Genomic DNA, 23118 nt, shown 5'->3' on the forward strand with positions numbered 1-23118 from the left:
TTCCGATGACTCTATGATACCACCAAAATTAATTTTATTGTAATTACTCTAATTTGTGTTTGTTATAACATGGGTTTGATGGTTTTTAGGACAGCCATTGTCTCCAAAGTTGAAGCAGTCTTCCAATGCTACTGGGAATAAAAATGGAGTGGAAAAAATTTCCACAATAATGTATTTTACCTATTAGTGCAAAATATAAGGAAGATAGTTCACTGTATCTTGTTGCTTCTGCTCTGAATTGACCATGGCAACCCTTACTCCATATGAACAGGCATGAGTGGAAGTTCAGTCAGAGAGACAATGAACACTGAAGAATTAAGACCCCTTCTGCCAGGTCTTTGCCTTAAACCCTTCCCCCCACCCCCAACAAAACAAAAAAACAGAATGCAACCAAAGACCTATTACTGAATGCTCCAAAGACTGAAATCCTCACTATAGATGACATATTCTCTTTGTTCCAAGTCTCTGACTCTGCTATTACTCTTCTTTCTCAGACCTTAAATTGCCTGTCAACACCTGATAATGTAGAATGTTCCTTGACCCTAAAACCTGATTTCTTTTTTCGTCTCTCATCTCTCGTGAAACCAGAAATCCAACCACCACCATTTTTGGCTCATCACTAGAATTAGCCATTATTATTTTGGCCCTACCCCAGCTGAAATTCTTATTTATGTATTAATCATCTGATGATTCTATCTGCTTTAATGTCTTTCATCAAAATCCCTAGGGTAAAACTCTACTATCTGTTACACCAGTTCACTTCACTGCTGACAAAAGATTGCAAACAGATAAATATTTCATGATTCAAACCTAATACAATTCTTGTCTTCTGTTTGGAGGTCTAAATCACCTCTCCTAACTTCGCCTCCTTCTTAACACTTTTAGTACTCTTAAGGAGAAAAAAAAAATTGACATTAATTTTATAACTCAAGAAGTGCATCCCTTCCAAACACGACCTTAGAACATGGTTAACATCTCTGTCTGTTGGTGCTATGTATATGCCCTGCACCTGTTCACACTCCACTGGGAGATCAGAAGGGGAACCTCCGTCACGACCTTCTAGCCATTCTGTCATAATTCAAAACAGCTGGAATTTGAAGTCTTCAAAGGCAAGGACTGTGGGATCTATATTGAATAAATCTCAAAAAAACCACAGTTACTACAAGGTAAGTGATGACTCTCTTTTCTTTGTGTTTGTACTGATGTGAGTCCCACTGCAGTTCACTGTCAAAGATGGTGAGAAATAGTTGTATCCCCCCAAAATACTTTTGCTCTGTCAGACACTGGATTGGCACCAGGTTCAATAAACAATGTTTAATAAAAATTAACAGATGGATACATGCAGCTGTTCCACATATTGTGAATATCAGAATATTTTTGAAGCAGATAAAAAAATGTTGCTTGACAACTCCAATGACAACCCAAAACTTAAAGTGTGTATTGAAACACTAAATAATTCAACTATGTAATCTTTCTGAGACAGCACTGTGGAATTCAGAGAATTCTCCTTTCACTACAAGTATATGAGAACAAGAAAGAATTAGGCTTGTTGATACAGGATCAAAATACAAGGCACAATTTCTTTAGAGATGAAGAACTTTAAGAACATGGGTAAATTGACTGATTAAGACAAATTCAGGCACTATTTTGCCAATTAAGGTTGGTCTCTTCTCAGCCAGCCAGCCAGCCATCTATATAAAAGCAAAATTTGAGCCCTTACCAGTGTTATAAGGACAGTGAGGCATCTGTTAAGAAATTCTTGATGCCCCCATGAGTCTTGATAAGCAGCACCTGGTACTGTAACTGCACACTGAGAGCACACCACAGCAGGGGGCCTGAGACCTTCAACTCAAACGTTATGAACTAGTTCTGAATTTCCAGAGGGGGAAATGATGCAGGCAGATTGCAGTGGTATATATGTTGGTCTAGAAGAGGATGAAGACTTTCTTCTGCCTTTGGGATGGGGATGTAAGAGTTCAATCCCCTTCTGTGTTTCTGTTATGTTTGGAAAAATAGTAAGTTTACTTCTTTCTATAAAGACTTTGATAAGTCTTTGATAATCCAAATAACCCACAGCCACAAGCATGGATGAACCATCAGGGAATGGGAGAAAAGATGAGTTGTCACAATTCCAAATGCGGCCACAAACCCTAAAAAAAGCCTCCGTTTACTTGTACCAAGACCGGGATTATTGCTCCCATCGGGAAACAGGATAACTTCAAGCAGACAGACCGATGATGATGCCCTCTGCCTATTCTGCTGTTTCAGTCACTATCTCTATTCTGTGAAGTAATCTTTAGCTACCAACAGATCTTCACTTGCTGGCGTTATGATACATTTTACCTTGGGACTGACAAGAGTTGTGTTTAAGGTGGTATTTGTACTGCTGCTGGCCAAATTATCAGCATTATGGCCAGCCTTTAGAGTGCAGTGACAGTTTAAATGGTGAGAACTCCATCCCCTCTAGCAGAGCAGGAAGGAGAGGAATCAGAGAGGAGAAAGTCCTCCAGGATCAGTGCTGCTCTTGGCGTGAACACAGTGTCTGGGTGGTGCTGGTGAACATGGCTGAATTCTCCAGGACAGGTCTCAAACATACTAACCTAACAGTTGGGCTTTTGCCTACTCCCTTTCTATTTCTGCAAAGCAGCACATGCCAAATGGACCGGGATATTCAAAACATTGAGAACTCAGATTAAAGGTGTGCATTTATATCTAGAGTAGCATTGATGTTAACACAAAAATGCTACCATTTGTTACAGGCTATCAGATAATTTTACCATCTGTCACCACACGGTTCATTGAAGGGTTTCTGAACCATCTTGAACTGTTTTTTCAAGCTTGGCTGATCTTACCTTTCACTCTGTAATTGAGGTCTAGTTATTTTGGTTTGTAATCAGTCCACAAAGCCTTCATTTCCACTCACTAATTAAAACAGCAACTAAGAATACATTTCACAGCAAGCCCTTGAAAAAAATATTATGAGTAGTTTACACTGTGTAAAACATTCTACAATAATCTGCTTCAGGAAGAAGATGCTGCTATCAGGCCCTTTCACTCTTTTAATGTTGCCAGCCCATTTGTCTTGCACGGTCCTTTCTCAAGCTAGTATTGATGTGCTTTATGTGTTCCATTTACAAGGAACTTGTTCTTGAGCAAACACACTGTATTATGACTTCAAAACCCTCTTCCAGACTTTCTTCAGCAAACCAAAAAGAAATTAGTCCCTTCATTAGTAGGTGGTAAGAGAGATAGATAATTTACGTAACTATGTGGCAGAACTAGAACTGTGAGAGCTGACAACTACCTGCTGCATTCAACTGGGGAGTACTTTCCCTTCGCTGCCTTGCTCATGGCTTAAAGCTCTCTCCTGACAAAGTTATGAGAGGCACAAAAAAGAACTATAACAGGAAACAACTTTACGTAACTGATTTTCCATTTAGCAAAAACTGGGCTTGTCTGTATTTTTTTTCCCCTCCTCGTAAACTCGAATAGCAAGAGGATAGGGACAGCTAGCTGAGAAAGAAATGAGACAAGTGTTAGCATCCTTCAGTATCCATCCCAGGATGTAGCTCTGAACAGAAAACAAAGCTGGGACACAGATGTGAGTATACATACAATGCTGGAATTTACGATTGCTATCAGAAAGAAAGAACTCTTTTTTTTTTTTTTTTTTCTTTGTAGGAAAGAGTAGCAATATGCAGTAAAAGCCAGAGAAACTTATTTACTGTTCTGGTCAAAATTTACGGGTGTCTCTATTGTAACTCACCAGGATCAACCACATCTTTTTTTTAAATACTGTAAATGACAGCTAGGCTCTTATGAAAAACAAATGGCATAACAAACACCCTATAAGCCATGCAAGTGAACGCATTTAATATGCAGGTGATAAGGATGAACAAGCAAAAAGCACATACATAGAAGCAGAGGCTTTATTCACAGAAGTAGCCCTGCGGTAACTGGAGAGGTATTCGAAGTTTGAGTTCGAAATTCAGTCTCTAAAGTACTGATCATAAGTGCCAGTAATTCAACAGCTTCCATTCTCAATTTGATAAGCCTGTTTTTTTGCAGTGAAAGAATTCTAAAGGTGACACGGTGCATTTCAGGGCAACAAGAATTCACAGATAGGAGGATTCTTTTAAGTAGAAAGAAGCAGAAACAGAATTGCCTGAATTGGGAAACTGACTTCCAATGTTCCTCCATCTCTTAGAATAACGACAGATGAAAAATTAACACTAGACAGCAGAAAGAAAAAACATCAGCTATCTCTAAGTAGCAAGCATTTCCCCAGAACCTTTGGAGACAAGGCCTACAGCATATGTTCTATAAGCATAAAGAACTCGACACTGTGGGGAAAGTTATCAAGAGGAACTGAATGATGTTGGCGACCCTCCTTCCTTTCTCCCATGTGTTCTACAAGGTATGGTAATCAAGTCTGATTATTCATGAAGCTGTGCTTGAAGATGATACTGGTACGTATTTCTGGGTGCTGGTACTTTCAAACCATGATTTACAAAATTGTTTCCCTAGAATTAATAGAATAATATATATGCACACTTGCACATAAGGGAAAGTGAATACAATTTAAATTCAAAGCAATGCAAAAGATTATAGTTTAAACTAAGCAAATTGCAAATATTGCTCAATCTTGTTGAAGGATTATCTTCTAGTTCATCTCCCTGTTGGCACTACATTTTCAAATGAAATAGCTCAACATTGAAGTGGTTTTTAAAATTACCTCCCATATATTTTTCTTGCAGCCATAATTAGAATCTAAACCTATTTTATTCTGAAGGACCTGGAATTGACCAGAAGATGTGCAAATCAACTGTCAGTGATTTGCATTCATTTGCTTTTTCCTAAGATTTCCTTTCTCAGTGTCCCCTATGAGGAGAGGCTGAGAGATTTGGGGTTGTTCAGCCTGCAGAAGAGAAGACTCCAAGGAGACCTGATAGCAGCCTTTCAGTACCTAAAGGGGGCTTATAATAAAGAAGGGGATAAACTTTTTAACAGGGCCTGTAGCAATAGGACAAGGGGTAACTGTTTTAAACTAAAAGAAGAGAGGTTTAGACTAGATATAAGGAAGAAATATTTCATGCTCAGGGTGGTGAAACACTGGGACAGATTGCCCAGGGGGGTGGTAGATGCCTTGTCCCTGGAAACATTCAAGGTCAGGTTGGATGGGGCTCTGGGCAACCTGACCTAGTGGAAGATGTCCCTGCTTACTGCAGGGGGGTTGGACTGTATGACCTCCATGGTCCCTTCCAACTCAAACTATTCTATGATTCTAAGATAATAGAATGTCTTGGATGTTGCTACAGATCAAATAGTGAATCAAAAATAGTTAATTAAAATTTTAAATAAAGTGAATTAAAAGCTTTAATAGCAAGTTATTTTTTTATTACTGTTTTGCTCAAGTCAACAGAAGGCCTTTTGTTTCTAAATATTTTTAAAAATAACTTATAAGTACATGCCTTTGAGCATCTTCAAAAGGTTAGCCACCAGGAGCATAAAAGTTTCTGAACCCATATTCTGAATGTAAAACATTTCAGTATAGCATTATATGAAAAACTTAGTGATACCTATCAACATCAATAGAGTAACTGGAAAAGTGTGGTCTCTTTCCTTTCACCCTGAACTGCTGAACGGATCCAGTGATTTTACTGTTTCACTCGCAAAAAAATCCAACCTTTATATTCTATTCCTCATTTTCTCTTGGAACCTTTTAACAAAGAATTTGCAAAACACATCACAAAAAATTGCCTAGAAAAAATATAGCAACAGAGATATATCCACTGTCTGCTATGGTTAAACTTACTTTCTTTGACCACTAATCAAAGATGATTATACACCATTTTAAAGTATTGTTGCATTGGAACAGTTAAGAAAGATATGTGGTAGTCTTGGTGTCACTGTTTTTACTACATTCACTAAAAAATGGAACTTTATTCCTCCGAAAACTTGTATGGCTAGATGTCTCAGTTGTCAAGCCAGAGACTTTTATATAACAATGGTCTAATTCTGTCAACATAATTATGTGAGACACATTCAAAGCTTAAGGGAGAATACAGATTTCTTAAAATGGAAACAAAGATCATTATTCAGTAGCCTCTTATTTAAGTAAGACGTATCTGTTATGTCTTGTTTCAGATTTGTCCATTTATTCTGAAGATCATCCAACATGCCCCATTATGTAGTGGTCTTCAGTATTACCTAAATAGTCTTTAGTATCACCCTGGGCTTTCTCCTGAACATAGCTTACTTTTTTTTCAGAGAATGTTGTTCACAGTTAACAAGATGGTGAAAAATCATTATAGGTACAGCAATGATGGGGAAGTGCATATTAGATTGCTGACTCCTTTGAGACAGGGATTGTTTTGTCTCTTTTAGTTCATACAAAGGCATGAAAAATGTTACATAAATTTTGGGTGTCTGTCCAATAGTCATAATCAATGATTTTGTTGTCAAGCATTGTGGGGAAGAAAAAAAAAATTCCCCTGATTTATGCTTTTCAAGACCAGGTTAAGACTGCAGGGTAATTACTTCTCTGTATTCCTTCTGACATTTCTTTACTCTCTCCCTTCTCAATCTTTAACTCTTTCACTTAAACTCGCTTTCTGGAAAACAGCTGACGCTCAGGTTTGTGCTTATCTATTCTAGTTTTTTTACACAACTCCAACAGAAATCTTGCTCAGGGTGACATCCTTTAGATCACAGCTCTCATAAAACATAAGTGTTAAGAAAAGCAACGGTGATATTATGTCTCAAAATCCAATGGAAACATTTTTCTTAGGCAAGAACATCAATGAATGGGTCCAACCATTTTTATAGTTCAAAAGCCTTATTTATTACAAAAAAACCCCCCAAACCCAACAAAACCCCACAAATCTCTTGAGGGATATAATAATAATGAAATGGCACAATATGATCATGCAAAACCTATTTGCATGTTGATGGCATAGAGAAGTGCAGTCTGATGAAAAGATTTAAGAACCAAACGAAAAAGAAACAGGAGCCAATTAATGTGATGTTCAAAGGACACACCGAGCTGGGATTTTATATATATAGTGAAATACTTGTGTTGCATATTTCCATCTCATGACTGGCTAAAAAAGATCAAAGCTTTTTTACTCCATATTAAGAATGACAGAATATTACAGCAAACAGGCAACAGGGAGAAATGTATTAAGTTTTAATAAAAGATTATAATAAGGTTTGATAAGAACTTTTGGAATGTCACCAATCTGGAATGTAAGATGAAAGCATCTGCACGTAGAGATTGTAGTGTCTTATTTGGAACCCCATGGAGCTAAACTATGATTAGAACTACATATTTTTCCATAAATTAGCTTTTGTTTTGAATTTCCTAACATACAAGCAGATTGAACGTGGAAGTCAATATATAGGTTTTCTAATCCTTTGCTGTTTGTTAGGCTTCATAGAACAATTACAGTGGTCCACTTGTAGATCAAAGGTATGTGATTGAGGCCAAACCAAAATAACCTATAACCTCTTTACAAAACTTTTTCATGGTGATTTAGATCTATCCATGATACTTACTACCCACCCACCTGAACTGTGCAATTATGTAGATTCATAAACTAACCACTACATGCAGATTAACTTGCAAACCCACAGAATTTTCCTTTCCTTAAATCCTTATTTAGAAACAGAATGGACACTCTTGAGTTCACCATCAAAGAGGCCTTTTTACACAACTCTACCTTACCTCACTGCCTGCAATATAAACTTGTAAGCCGTTAGCTATCAGTATAAGCAAACAATCTTGTGCAAAACTTTGGTTCAAAACCCCAAGGTTTAAGTGAGTTCAGTGCTTGCACTCATCCCCCTGCTGAAACCTCTCCACCACCCTCTGTTTTAGCTCAGTTCCTCACAGGGATGTTCCTCATTACATCACCAAGAATCACAACTGCCTAAGCAGCTGTGTGTCTGGGACAGACACACACAGGAGGGACTGGCTACCAGATAGACGATCCTTTATTATGTTGTCATTCTTGTGTTTTATATGCATTGGAATAACACACCATGTTCCTCCATAGGCCTCACTAAAGTGAGATGTGGCTTTTATGGAGCTATTCCTGTGAGCCAAGATATACTCTAAGTACATGAAAAATACTATTGATGAAAAGCAAAGAGAAAAAATAATCTATCTTATACGACTTATGAAAGGAAACTATGACATAAAGGCAACCTTACTGTTAATTATTTGTAAGGCCAGTGATTTGCTCCTTGCAAGACAGTTTGTAAGCTACTTTGTATTTTTTTCAGAGTTAGATAAGCCTTGGGAAAAACAAGTTAGGATTACAGTTTCACATTGACTTTTACCCCCCTTAAAATAAAATCAGCCACAACACTGAACTACAGAATCTTACACGTGATATCAACAATAGGAAGTCTTAGCTCTAAAATAGCAGTCACTTAGGAAATTGATGGAGAAAACCAACTACTGTTTTAATTGTGTGAAAAGACAGTGGATAAGTAATAAGAATGTGTTTTAAAATTATCCTCTACTTTTGGCCCCAGATGAATTGAAATGACAAGAAGGACTGGATCTCCCCTTTTCAAACATGTGGATACCTGCGTATCACTACCCCTACTAGATATTACTAACAGGAAAGAGACAGAAAAGATGATGCTGGGGATGAAAAACTGGCAAATAAGTTGAAAACATAAAGAACTATTCCTTGGCAGTGTGAAAGGATTTGGAGTGAGTCAAATGAGGACCCACTGTACAGCAAAAATGCCTCAATAAAAACTGGTGTGAAACTTGAGATTTCAAAGATGAAAGAGAAGATGAAACAAGAGATGAGTCTGGTGGTTTCGCAAGTGAAGATAAATTTACTGTACCCATTTATTGTGTCACACCTTGTGAAACTCCTGTAAATCAGTGGTTAGCAAAGGGTGTTAACCCTATGCAGCTGGCTGTTGTTTTAGAGTTTTCATTGAGTATTACTGACATAATAATACCACTACTCTTCCTGTACCACAGTAACTTAGAAGTATTTTTCAATAAAAAACAAAGGAAACATACCTGTTTCTTTACTTAAAGGTTTGGGGAGCTAGCTAATTTTCTAAATGGCTGTTAGCCATTTACAATATCTACTCTCCCCCCATATTAGCTCTTCTATAGAGTTATTGAAAGAGATGCTTTTGTGTGATCCTATTTCACCAAATGTTGGCAAAACCACGCTGGTTTTGTTTGGTTGGTTTACTTATCAAGGAAAATTAAGCATTTCAAATACAAATGTCTACATCACCTGAACAGTTGTAGCACATTTGTTTTTCCTAGATTCTGAAACTACAAATGCTGTTACAGGTGACAATTCCTAAGAGACAGCTTTTTTTTTTTTTTTTTTTTTGGTGAATGAATTTGCCTGAAATGGCATCCATGTGAAAATGAAGGATCTCATATTCCTGTCTACTTCAGAGAACATCTAACTGTCATCCTTAACTAATCAGTGCAGTGGGGTAATTACACCTATATAAAACCAATGTGTTCTTGCAATCTCAGTCATAAATCTAACATCAAATGATATGGCTCACAGCAAGTTTGGGCAAATGTACTTGACCTTTTTATTCTAAAGTGTCTGTGTATGGAGAGGTTTACCAAAATCTCCTCTAAATCAGACATTTTTAAAGCTTGAAAAAGAGACCAAGCAGTTCTCTTCACATAAAAGATCCAATAAAATATTGCAATTTGCAGAAACAATGCAATTTCTAAAAGATGTAATTTATACACAAAACTACCAGTTTTAACACATGTATTATAATTCACATATTACAGCAGATAGCACATCTCTAAGGGTTGGCTTTTTTCTTCACAGACATGAGTTAGAAATTAATGGAAACTACCAGCACAGAAGACTGTAATCCTATGTCCACAACAACTTGAGTACTCACCTGTGTAATTTCACCTCTGCTTTATACAAAATCTCTACAAAATACTATCTCTACAAAAATATCTCTATTTATACAAAATACATTTGAAGTATTACATATGCTTACATACTATTAAAATATACTACAAATTTATCTGCATTGATAAAATAGGAACTACATCTCTAAATTGCTCTAAGCTTTCTATTTATTGCCAAAAAGTAGATAGCGTAACTTAACTTCTGAAAAAGACCGAAAAATTGCTACTACCTGGGGGGTCTGCCAGAATATTACAGGAGCACTGCAGAAGGGCCCGCATCTCTACTTAACGTGCTTGCAAGACATGTCAGTATTCCTGAAAACACTATTCAGATTTTGAAAACCCACCATATTGCATCACAGTATGATGGCAGAATGACACAGTGTGGGACCTATGGACAATGACATCATGTCATCTTGCAGTTTATTAGTACTCCTGTTATACTGCCAGGATTACTGAGTTTCAATTTGCTCCACTGGGCAAAAGTGGAAGTGTGGCAGGACTATTGCCAAAAACCTTGTGATAAATCTTAATTAGAATACAAACCTTTTCTGGAGCAGAGGTGGGTATGCTCCTTGGCAGATTAACTTTTTTAATCCCCTGAAATCTTGTCAAGTCTCTTTTAACCTCCTGACTGCCAATTACCTGTTCCTACATCCTCCTGTGTGAGGATTACCTTTCTCAATGAATGTTTTGCTCTCAGGGCCGCAAACAATAATAGCATGTGACATCCACACCGCCAATCAAATATTAACATCATGCACTCCTGAAATAGTAAATAGCTTTGCACTTAGTCTGAAACACAGTAACAAGATCATTGCTTGAAAAACATCAAGTGAAGGCATTATCCGTAATGGTTCTTCCAAGAGACAAGAAAGTATATTTAATGTTCATGCTTCAAGACATAGATGTTCAACATGTTTAGATTTTGCACCATTTCAATGCAAGATGATAAAAAAATTTTCAGCCCAATACAGGCCAATAAGGTGGTAAGTGTAACAACTTCATTTTCTGACTAGTCATTCTCCTTCTCCCAGTTTTGAAAGAAGAAATGTGGTAAACATAAGATATCACATTATTGTTTACAAAATACTGCCACACTAAGGAGGCACAATGAGCTCATGAGCAATGCTGTAAACATTATATAAAATTCATACAGGTATCTAAAAGTCATGGCTATGGGATACCAATGAAAAGAAATTTATCTCATGTTAGATATAGACAAAAATCTCTGCAATGCAGAAAGTCATGGAACTACTAGCTGTTATATTAAGCTTCATGTTAAAACATAAAAACAGTGTGCACAGTCACATGCATATCTGAATACTGCCATTTACGAAAAACACATCAGAAATGACTGAAAGGAGTTGCCTGAACCAGTGTCTGTGAGGCATCACCTAAAAACATAAATTATCCAGCTTTTATAGTTCTGTTTTTAAAGATCATGAAGTACTGAAATGTACTAGGAGATTGGTACTTCAGACCTCAAGAACTTTCCCAAGGTCCATTCAGCATGCTAAATTCCTTCAGAAATTTCACCTACCTGCTAAATAACTGTGCTATACTGCATTCACCAGTTATATGACCATACACTGAAGGCCCAACTGAAGAGACTACACACCCTTTGGTCCTACCCTGCAGTTAGACCACATACCTGCTCTTCTGTCAGAGAAGAGCAACATGGGGCACTGGTGTCTAAAACAAGAGGGAACCAGATTTTGACAGGCACAGAGCAGAGCCATACACACGGGAGAGGCAGAGCCCCAACACCAACACATGGTGTTGCCACGAGAGGCAGCAAGCTTCTGGCTGCCCATGACGTTTATAACTGAGTGAGACCTGGAAATGTCCATTCTGAACAGAAGCAAGACATCACTATGTACCTGATCCGCAGCTTACTTCAAGGGGCAGCCACTTCCACCTTCCACCAAGCCTGAACTGATACCGGAAACCTTTAATTTGGGAAAAGAAAGGATGGCAGGGAACACTGCTGTTGCCTCCAAACGTGCTAGAGACACCCAGAGCCCCATGAATTGTTAAAATGAGGAGCTGCCTACAACTTTGCAAGGAGTGATGTACTTTCTGTATTGCTGTAGACACTGTCTGCCTTCACAGCTCCAGATATAAGCGCACATTGAGAAAAACAGGAGACACTGATGTGGTTCTTCTAAGTGCTTGGTGCAATCAGACAACACTAAGAAGCCACGCTTAGATAGCTGATATGCTTTCACAGAAAGGTTCAAAGAAGAGAAGTTTCCCTGCTATAGAGTTCTGGATGGTAGCTTGAATACACTGTGACACGTGGACGTGGTAAACTAAAATCTCAGAGCACTTTCTTCAAATGATGACAACAGACCAAGGGGAAGGCCAAATATTTCTGATTTTCTTTCCAGATTTTTTAGAAGCAGATATATAAATGTATTAGTCTACCTCAATGCCTCTAAACTGATGGAAAGAGAAATGGGGTGAAAGCATAAACCTGGCAAACTGTAAAAATCTGCCACACATCTGCAGAAAGGGAGCAAGGGAACATATTTCCAACCCACACACCTCAGTGAAGCTTCAGTCATAGCTAAGGTTCCAGCACAATCTAGGGAAGCAGACAGAAATGGGGAGACAATGTGGGAAAAACAAAAGTTTTTGATGAAACTCTCAGTGGTAACAGCATTACAATACTCAAAATTAAATGCAGGTCAAAGAGAAAAACAGTTTCTCGAAACACACAATGAAAGTAAAGGTGATTAATGGCAACTAAACTATATTCTGCCTCATGCCTGTTAATTACAATACCTATGCTGGGTATTGTAATAAAAATTCCATTTAAATGGCATTATTAATTAAGTTGTTTTCCTCATTCTTGGCAGTAATTGAGCTTTACAAACAGCAGAATAATGTTAACTTGGCATTGCAATAAAAAAGAAATATTATATTGTTCTTTATTGATAAAGTAAAATAGATTCCTTTTGATTAGATGTATGTTCAGTCATTGCTTTAGTCACAAAAATTCAGTTCTATTATTGCCACAGTTTTAAGTCCATCAGTTTTGGAGAGGGTGGTTCTGCCCTACTATGACTTCTGACACTGAGCCCAACAAGAAAGGTATCTGGTCCTCCACAATCTGGGAACAGATGTGAATGCCAGCAGCTGTGACACTAAATCCTGAGCAATATGGGAGAACCACAGAAAACAAACAGAACATGGAAACAGAAATTAAGACATGGAAAGATAAGCTCAGTCTGCAGATACAGACAATTTTCTAATTTTTAAGGAGTACTTAAAACTCACCTGCAGGACAGTTGATTGACCCTCAACTGTAATTTTCACACCCTGTACTCTTCTGTGTCAGTCTCCTCTAATGATGAAACTTGTTTGCTATTTTTCCTGGCCACCTCCTTCTTCTCTTTCTACCTTAAAACCTCTTAAGTTGCTCTGTTATTATTCTCAATAAGTTTTTGAAATAACTCTGAAGATTGTTGTCCATTATTAGAAATCTATTAGCATATAAAATTTCAGCTTACTTTAAGTATCTTGAGATAACGATAAAACAGTAACATTTTCAGATAGGCAAAAAGCATGACTGCACAATGTAATAATCACAGAATAAGCACAATGTATCTGTTTTTATACCAATGTGGAAAATATTAATTATCTGTAATTATCAAATGCAGCTTTCAAGTCTGGTATCTCTTTTCCATTCACATTTCATTTGCAATTTGCTTTATGACCGTATGATCCTCTCTGTGTCACAGCAGAACAGCAGTTTTTCCACTGTTTCTCATAGAAGGAAATACAAACCACAATATATGTCTTCCCACAAGATGTTTCAGTTGTTAAGTGTAAATGTTAGCTTTCTTTTCTGTCCAAAATGGATTTGCTTAACTGTTCACAGCAAGCGGTAGTGACAAAAATAGTCCTGTGGCCTTTTTAATTAAACAAAATTCCTTTTTTCCTCCCCCCTCCAGAAGAGATGTCCTTCTGTTATCATTGGTATTCAAATATTTGCTTTATCACAAAGAATAGCTGGCTGGTGTATACTCTTGTCTTGACCACTGGCTGCAGAGGTACGGCTAACGAAATTATCAATCCTAAGGTACACAGAGGGTAAAATGCTCAACAGACTTGGAAGTATGACACTGATCTGAAAAAGTCAAGACAGCAGAGGCCTTACTGAATAGTCAGGTCTCACTGTGTATTCAAATAATGTTTTATGTTAATAGAAACCTGTTTTGTAGACACAAGACAACATTCACGACTGATGCATGCAATCTTTCAGTGCACAACTCTTCAAGCTTAGCTGACTGAATCTGGTGCTGTTTAATTCCAGCACTGACGGAGGAAAATTGCTTGCCCCTTTGGTTCCATGCACAGTGAAAATGGCACTAACCGCTTGTATTGACCTAGACAATGTCAAGATAGTGCCATTAGCAATGGAGAACAAATTGCCAAAGCAGTTCCTGAGGAACAAAGAGGGGCCCCAATGTCCCCAAATTCTCATCAATTTCACCCAGTTGCTGAATCCATGCTAAAGAAGAAATAATTAGTACAGTACCAATCAATCTGTTAATATAGCTGGTCAGAGTCTGTGCTATGCAACAACATATTGCTAACAAGTCCTCCTGACTGATGTAGTTATCTGTAATTGCACAGCACATTTTTCTGTTAGAAAAAAAAAAAAACACCCAAGAAAAACAAACTCCTCCCCTTAATAAAACCAAGAGTGGACAGAGAAGATCCCAAAAGTTACAAGTGAAGGATGGAGGTTACATACAAAACTTTGAAGCCCATGTTTGACCTACGAGTTGCTCTAGGAAACTTTCCCTTCATTCATTCACTGCAAATGATGGATGCTGAATGAGACAGTAAGCCATGGGGGGAAGAACAAAATTCTGTTTTGTCTTGCACATTGTAAAGCTGGACTCTATTTCTGGCTCTCACACAGGCTCCCTGTACAAAGTTTGGGTAAAACTACTAATGTGTATACAGAAAGAGGTCAAATTAAGGCAACTTTGTATTTCGTACTCTTTCATGGCTTAAATTTAATACTGCTCTTCCTAGGAAAATGATTCTAAAATGTTCGTGTCAGAAAAAATTTGGTTGTCTTCTTCCTTGGTTGCAAATGTGATTATGGATAGCAGTTAAGCAAACAAGCAGCTTGTAGAAGTTTAAGGGTAATCTTGAGCCCAAAATGATGGAGTATATATTCTTTGTTCCCCATCTTTTTAACCCGTTACTTCAGGGAGCTTTTATTTGAATACTTTCCTCTAAACTAAAGCTGTTTTTTAATTCGGCTCTTCTGTTTGTTGCTGCACTACCTTTTGGTTCAGCATTTGGATGTTTCTGTTGTTTAATTCCTTGTTTCTCAGCCATTTAATAGTAGATGAAGCCTCTAAACAAAGGACCAACATTTCTCACAACTCATTTCTATTTTCTCTAGAAATTAGCAGGTGTCATTGACATGAATGGTAAACTTAAAACATTTTGTAAACTGCAAAATGGCTGAGAGAGGGCTAGAAAAGCAAGAATTATGGGGGGAGGCTGGAAGTGAGACTTTCTTTCCTTTAGACTGAAATAACATTGTCAATTTCTTGTGACTCCCAAGACTGCATTAAGTGGCCTTACAATACAGCATTTGTCCTGGTCTCTCCCCATGCTGACATCCTCTGCTCTCACCTCCTCTTTGTAGACTTTGTAAACGTAGGAGTCTTTCCTGTCAGAGTGATGGAAGAAGTGCAAGACAGACCAGACCCTTGATGCAGCTCCTTCCTCTGTCTGGGGCTAATTGATGGAGCAGTAATGGACCGAGCAATTCTGCAGTCGCCGACATGAAGTCTAGCAAACTGTCTCTTCTGCCTTACGTTGCCTGAGCAGAGGCAGTGGGATATGAAGTCATTTTTTCTACCCCATATATCCACTGCAACTAAAATAAGCCTGAGCTTGACACGTTAATCTCTCTGCCTTTCTGAGAATGGCCTGGTTACACCACTGTTCACTGGGCAAGAGGTCTCATTAGCTCTTCAGTCTACAGCCGCCACAGTCACATTGTGGACATCAGCCACACTATGATCCTTATCAATGTGTACTGGCATATTTTTGCAGCAAGGGCTGTAGCATTTTCATGTTTGTCGCAATGTCTCTCTGTGAAGTTCAAAACATGTCTCAAACCAGCTTTACAAATGTGACATGCCACCAGTTGCTGTAAACCTCAGCAGACGAGCCAGACCACTGTGTTAGAAGCATGTCACAGGATGCTAGAGGTCACACGATACCACACTCCTTCTCAAGTTTTTATGTTATGACCAATTTCCTACTCAGTCATTTCCATTTCACACCTATGCTGTGAAATGGTTAACCAAGATCAAGGACTGTTTCTATCTGACATTAATGATTTCCACCAATTTATACTTGGATGGCCTATTAAATGGAGAGCATTTCTGATATTACATCTGTAGAGATGGGAAAACTACATACACGAATGAGTGTAATCCATTCATAGTTTTATGGACCCAAAGTTCTCTAGAGAGTGTCCCTGAGTGCTGGATTTTACATTTAGATTGCTGAGTTAGCTGAGATATGTGTAATATCACCAGTAGGCAAAGAGCTCCCTATTGACTATAGGCAGAGGAAGGCCCTGGTGCATTGCTTATTTCAGCAAGGATGCGAGCTGGCCTGTGCCTATGAAAAGTTGTACAGCTACATTTGGGGTTTTTTTTATGGGGTATGTGAATAAATGATGTGTGAAGCTGAAAGCTCTCACTCACTGGGAAGTTTGTCTCTTTCTCCTGAATACAGGAATAGAGGCACATTAGACATGCTTATATTTCTTAATGTTCCTGTGGGAGAAATAATCTGGTACAGCTATCTTCTTGTGCCCCTCAGATTCTTAAGTAATCTGTCTCTTTGGGGCTAGCAAAGTGTAGAGCTCAGCTCAGAATCAGGTCTTCAATATTTTACTATCTGTATGGCTGTTTCCCAGTTCTTGAGTGTGAAACATTATACAGAATTCATTCTTTCATATTTATGTATTTATTTAGTAGCAGATGTTTGCTCCTGATGACTTATGAGGCAATATTATGGAAACTGAGTGCAATTAATGTGTTTTATAAATGGGATTATTTCTATTCCACTTTAAAAAAGATGCAGTGTCAAAGCTTAACTCTAAACCACACCTTTATACTCCTGTGCACATTCACACAAAAAATCACCAACGACTGAAAAGGGCTGGAGAGCAGTGGCAAGCCCCACATTTGGATATATGCTTTTTGCTCTTTGGGCTGGCAGCTGAGGTGGAAAGGGTGCTCAGGGAGCTCTGCTTTGTCAGGGCAGAGAGGAATTTCCCCAGCTACTCAGCAACCCAGTTTCTTGCTTTGTTCACAGGAGCTTCAGCCCAGTAAGAACTACTTCAAAGGCTTTATACAGATTACTCTGTGCCTTGGATTGAAATGTAGCAAGCCTGTTTCAACAAAGGCAATGAAGATTTAAGGATCATAAGGCCTTCTAGGATTTGTTATTAATTTACACTGATTTTCAAAAGGAGGGAGGGAAGGAGAGATTGACTCTCTTTCTATTTTCTTTCCTTGACTTCTTAGAACTCTAAATCTGAGTGCAACCAAGACCCAAAACCATACCCTTACCACTTACATTTCTGTAACTGTGGTGACTCAAACTTCTAATTAAGAAATCAGTTACAAGAAAGTCTTTGAAGACCATTTATAAACTCAGAGGTGAAAAAAAATCTGTAACCTGGACAAAGATGCAGAAGAAGTTACACACACAGAAAGAGCGGGTTCTGTTCCCTTAATGTCAATGACATTTTTCTCACAGAACTGCTGCTCTCATTAACTGCCTGAAAATCAAATTATATAGTATTGATAGCAAACATTTATGAAATTAAATCATTAAAGGGATGAAGAAATAAAGGAAATTCTCTAAAATAAAAATCAGGAAATGGAATTTAACAAACAAATAGACAAAAGAGAGAATAATTAAAAATAAACAAACCACAAGAGAGAAAGAAGTCTCCATCTTCTCTGCATGTTGCCCTTTTGCACAGTTATTTTCCCTATCTTGTAATCAAAAGCCTGTATTAGACTTTTGCTCTAGCTCTAGACAGAAACATAGGTGTATGTAAGGATGAAGTAAGTGATAGGCAGCATTCCTAAATTCTTTAATATTTATGCTTCATGCAAAATGAGAAGAGTTCCATAGATATGCTGCAAGTTATACTTACATTATGGAATTTTTACAGCCTACATTTTACACACACTTTTATAAAGAACTAGAAAACACATAGCTTAATTGCAGTTCAAATACTTCTTTGAAGTTAATTCACCCACTATTACGCTGCAGAATGCTTCCAAAATACTCAAATTTTCTATTTCCTCTAATCAATTGGGAGCTTTCATAAAATCACTGCTGTGGTTTTTACTGTTACCAAAAATTTTGCTAGTTAAAGGTTAGTATGTCAAAGTCCATATACAACCCATCAGACATCCCTATTCATGGTGATAATTATAAAAAATGGGACTCACCTATAAAGTAGGACAGCAGTATTGCCAGCAGCACTGAGACCCCTACAGCACAGAGTGCAGTACATTTCCAGCTACAGTACTTCGAAGACTTCTTGAATTTAAAAGCACTTCTGGATAGAGTGTTCCTAGGTAGTGGCCGAGTAGGAGGGGAATAAACAGAGCCGGATGCCATTGTGTACCCTGGCGTTGCAGTACTGAACAGCGGTGTCGTCCCTGTTCCTGTTTTGAATAGGAAATGCCTGTGGAAGAAAGAGGGTACAGTAAAGTATAAAAGTAAACAAAGCTGCAGCATAGGCAGTCATACCTCCTTTGTTTATTATTGCCTATTTTTCAAGGGTCATGGATGCAAAACTTGTCATGGCACTCACATGAAAAAAGGCACTTTCACTTTAAAAAAGACTGACCCCCCCCCCAAACATTAGTGATACACTGGTATCCCCATAGGAAACGGAACTACCCACAATGTGGTATGGCAGGGAGGAGGTCTCTCAGAGTTTATCCCACAAGTAGGGACAGGCTTTCTGCTGCTGCTTATTTTTGTTGGCTTGTGCTACAGACAACAGGGAACTCCATTAAGAAGTCAATAATGAGCAATCTGACTATAGCCCACACTACTTATCACAGCTTTCCTGGGTTAAGTAGAAAGAAAACGGCAATCTCTCAGATACAAACTTTCGGCAAGTTTGCCAAAAATTAGTCAGCTGAAAGATTTTTTTTGCATCCTAAATACACAGTTCACTAATTCATATCTCCTCACACATAATCTTATCATAACAAGATTTGATTGTGGATAAAGCAGCTAGTTACAGCCTGGGAAGTACTCTAAAGAAATATGCTTAATAAGTATTCAAAAAGAACGACAGCCAGCAACAGAAATGAAAAGCAATGCCAAAGTTAAGAAACACTCTGTGTGTCAGGAAACTTAATTTTGTTCAATTAAAATGTCTAAAATAAATATTTACTTCCTAAGCCTATCCACAGTAGAATCCTTTAATTTCAGTTCATGCAAGTATAATTATTTTGGAAGAGCCTCCAAGCATGGCATATACTACCTGGTATTTTTCTCCTTCTCCCACTGTGGAGAATTTTGAACTTACCAAGCCCACAAACAGCTAAACAGAACCAGAGAGGTGTTTGCATTTTTTAACAGGTAAGAGACACTCATCAATTGCTAACAGCCAGGTCCTCCTGAAGCCAAGTGTGTGCCCCTGCACTGCTTACCTACTGCATACCACCTATACGGTATAGGTCAGAAGATCTAGCACCAAATGAGCTAGCTATGGAGGAGAAAACCCTCCAGTTGTACCACGTGGCACTGTATACTGCTTCCCAGCTGGTGTGACTTTCATCCTCCAGGATCCATGCTTGGATCCTTGCATAGTAGCGGACCAACCTATACAGATATAGCAGCTGCATAAGAATTGCGCTGCAGAGACACTAGAAATCAATTTGCCCCACTGAAGCCTGAGAAAAATACCAGCAGTTTATAAACAAAGTTTGTTATTTGCAGGTGATTTTGCAACGGGAGGTTAACAGATGAACTAGAACATCTTGGCATATGCCCTCTCCTTGAAAATATTCGCATTACAAACATGATCCCATGAAATATGCTACACAGATTAGTTCATTTTGAACAACATTAAACTTGCTGGCAATAACAACAGAGGGATACACACTAGATCTACCAATGCACAACAGCACATCCCAATTTTGGTTGGCTTCTGAGCTCAGGATTACCAATGATTTCAAAAGACAAAGCCCTTGTGGTTTAAATCCTCCCTAAGACAGTACTTCATTAAAAGTTGTGATATCTTCTATGCAGCAAACACCCAAATAATAATAATAACTAGCCCTATGTAAAAAATGTTTTACACCTTACAACACCATTACTTTGACTTTACAAACTCACAGAAGCATGTAGATTCATTAAGTCCTGATAAAATGTCTTATCCACTTGACCTTTACTGCTCCCTCACTTCTGGCTACATGGTAAATGCTGCATCCAAGTATATTTCACAAATACCTGCATAGATCTGGAGAAAATGCCAAATACAAAGGTGTCTGTTTCCCTCTCTATGTGCAATGTGTACCGTTTCGAGGAACTGAAGGAAAGCCATACAGTAGATATAATAATAATACTCTTAAATATCAGCTTCCATGTTAAAAATAAGAAGCTGCCTAACCAACCTGTAATTTTCACATCCTCCTGCTCTTGCTTTTAGGCTCAACAGACTAAAAATGGAAACTAGCATTATACAAGCACTTGAATGGAATTCTATACACTCTAAGCTTTGACAAAATAATGCAACAAAACAGTCAGCTTCTGATCTTTTAGTTTTTCTTCTCTGAGAAAGTGAGAGCTGAGACTTTGGCTTTGGTATAGCACAGCCTACTAGAGACTGTAATCCATATTCTCAAAGCCTTTGAGGAGTTAATCCCATAGATAAACTCGGGACATGGCCGCATATCTGTGGTGATGTGAGCTGTCATAGCTCTGACAGTCCACCTCAGGCATCAAGGCAATGAAAGAAAACTGGAACTTTTATATGTGACTTCAGCAGTCTACAGTCCTACGCAGCACACAGCACGACTCCTCACTTTAAGCTATTCCTTCTTTGCTTTGAATCCAACAAATACAATGCCAGAGTGGTAGCACTCCCGTGGCAGCTGGAGAATGCAGAGGGAAAGCTAATGACAGGAAACTCAGCCTGGCATCTTCCTCTGTGTTAAGAAAATTTGTTTGGATCTCTCTATTCTTAATGAGTGGAATTCCTAACAAAGTTCTCAGAGACTGTCCTGCTACACTAACTCTGAGTGATAAGTATTTAAAGTGTAATGCTATCAGACTTGCGCATCTTGTCTGCCTTACTGAGCCATGCCAAACAGTGTTCCTATGAGACACTCAGAAGGATCATAGAATCACATAATGGTTTGGGTTGGAAAGGACCTTAAAGATCATCTGGTTCCAACCCCTCTGCCATGGGCAGGGACACACCCTCCACTAGACCAGGTTGCTCAAAGCCTCATCCAGCCTGGCCTTGAACCCCTCCAGGGATGGGGCATCCACAACTTCTCTGGGCAACCTGTTCAAGTGCCTCACCACCCTCACAGTGAAAAATTTGGATATGATATCTGACAACAAATCCAGGCTGCTTCTAGATATAGCCAAAGTTCTTATGCTCTTGAAATATAATCTACCCACAAATGATTTTAATTCCGTATATATCCATCTACCTTGTCTTTTCAAACTATGGAACTCAAATAGCTAATTTCTAAAGCCTACACTGTTTGCACTACTTGACCAAGCATTGACTTATGGGCAATTGCACTATGTTTCATCTCATAGTGAGCTCATAGCATCTGCAATAGCGTATCTTCCATTCAAAATTGATCATCTATCAAGCACTTGCTAGATCTTCATGTAAGCAGTACTTTAAATATTTTATTAAGCTTTAGAGTACAAAAATACAGTGAATCATGCTAATATTTTACAAGACAAGCTAACTCTGTTTTTATTAAATAATTCAATTCACTTTTTAAAGCAAATAACCTACTTTTACATTTATTCAATGTTTTACACTTATTCAATATTTATTTTGTGTCTGCTTATTAAGAAGTGCACTTAACATTTTAGGGGGGAAGAATTCAGTACCTAGCAAATCTAAACTACCTAGTGGCAAAATACAAAGTTATGTCAAAAACTAATCCTTGGATGCAAAGACAGCTGGGAAGTCCCCTTATTTCACATTATTTACTTAAGCTTCCGCCCTTAAAAGAGAAGGCAGAAATACATCATCAAAAACCTCAAAGACGTCAGCTGGGAAAACAGTAGCATTGAATGAAAGTAAAATAATTTAACTCAGTACTCTCTGAGCACCACGTGCTGGTGTGCACCTGATGACAGGGAGACGACTTTCTTCCTCCTCAGGTTGTGGAGCAGGATTCACACCTAGTAAGATTTTCTCTGTGCTGCCACTTCCTCTGTGCAAAATAAAATTTAAGCACCCTCTACTACATTCAGTAAACAGGAAAGCAGGAAGGGGAAAAAAAGTGATAAAATGCCCCACAGGTTGTCCAGAAAGATAAAGTTAACTGGAAACTGTGTCTTTGGAGAAACAGAGATAGATTATCAAAACATTCCAGGACAGTAAGGCTCAGACCATAAGCCCAAATGCTTCTGATGCAAGATAGCTAGCTGTCCAGCAATAGAAATGTGTTTTAGAATAACTTTCTTCACAAAAATATCTGTGAGAAAAACTTTTGAGGCTCCTTTAGAAGAAAATGGTTACTATGTATGAATTAATGCAATATTACATAAATACATCTGTAAAGCCCAAAACTCCAGACTGCCAGAAGCATAGATATTATACAAATAAACTATCACCAAGCAAAAAGGAGTATTCTATATTATTTTTAAATTGATTGGTCTCAATTTGTATAGAATTATTGCACAATTTTAACATTCCTAGTATAATCTTTACATTAGATACATTACTACTTTATTTTTTTTTTCAGCTTAGGTTGAGATTGCTTCACCTTGCAAATGATTCACTATGATCTATGGCTATGACTTCCTTGGGTTTGGGCATAATATTCAGAATGCTTTGCATACACTTGGAAGACATGTGAAATAGCCAACCTTGTAATTTCCAACAA

General features: G+C 38.1%; 1 protein-coding gene across 1 annotated transcript in view; it reads right to left on the reverse strand.

The window, feature by feature from the left end:
* Nucleotides 1-18698, reverse strand: part of TENM3 (teneurin transmembrane protein 3) — a 116803-nt gene extending 98105 nt beyond the window's left edge. Inside the window, exon 1 of the mRNA XM_010076639.1 lies at nucleotides 18463-18698. Within this exon, the coding sequence (XP_010074941.1) occupies nucleotides 18463-18634 (172 nt within the window). The 5' untranslated portion in view covers nucleotides 18635-18698. The remainder of the gene's footprint in view (nucleotides 1-18462) is intronic.
* Between the last annotated feature and the right edge of the window lie 4420 nt (nucleotides 18699-23118).

Source organism: Pterocles gutturalis, unplaced genomic scaffold (assembly GCF_000699245.1).
Source record: "Pterocles gutturalis isolate BGI_N339 unplaced genomic scaffold, ASM69924v1 scaffold42548, whole genome shotgun sequence".
In the NCBI taxonomy this organism is placed as follows: Eukaryota; Metazoa; Chordata; class Aves; order Pterocliformes; family Pteroclidae; genus Pterocles; species Pterocles gutturalis.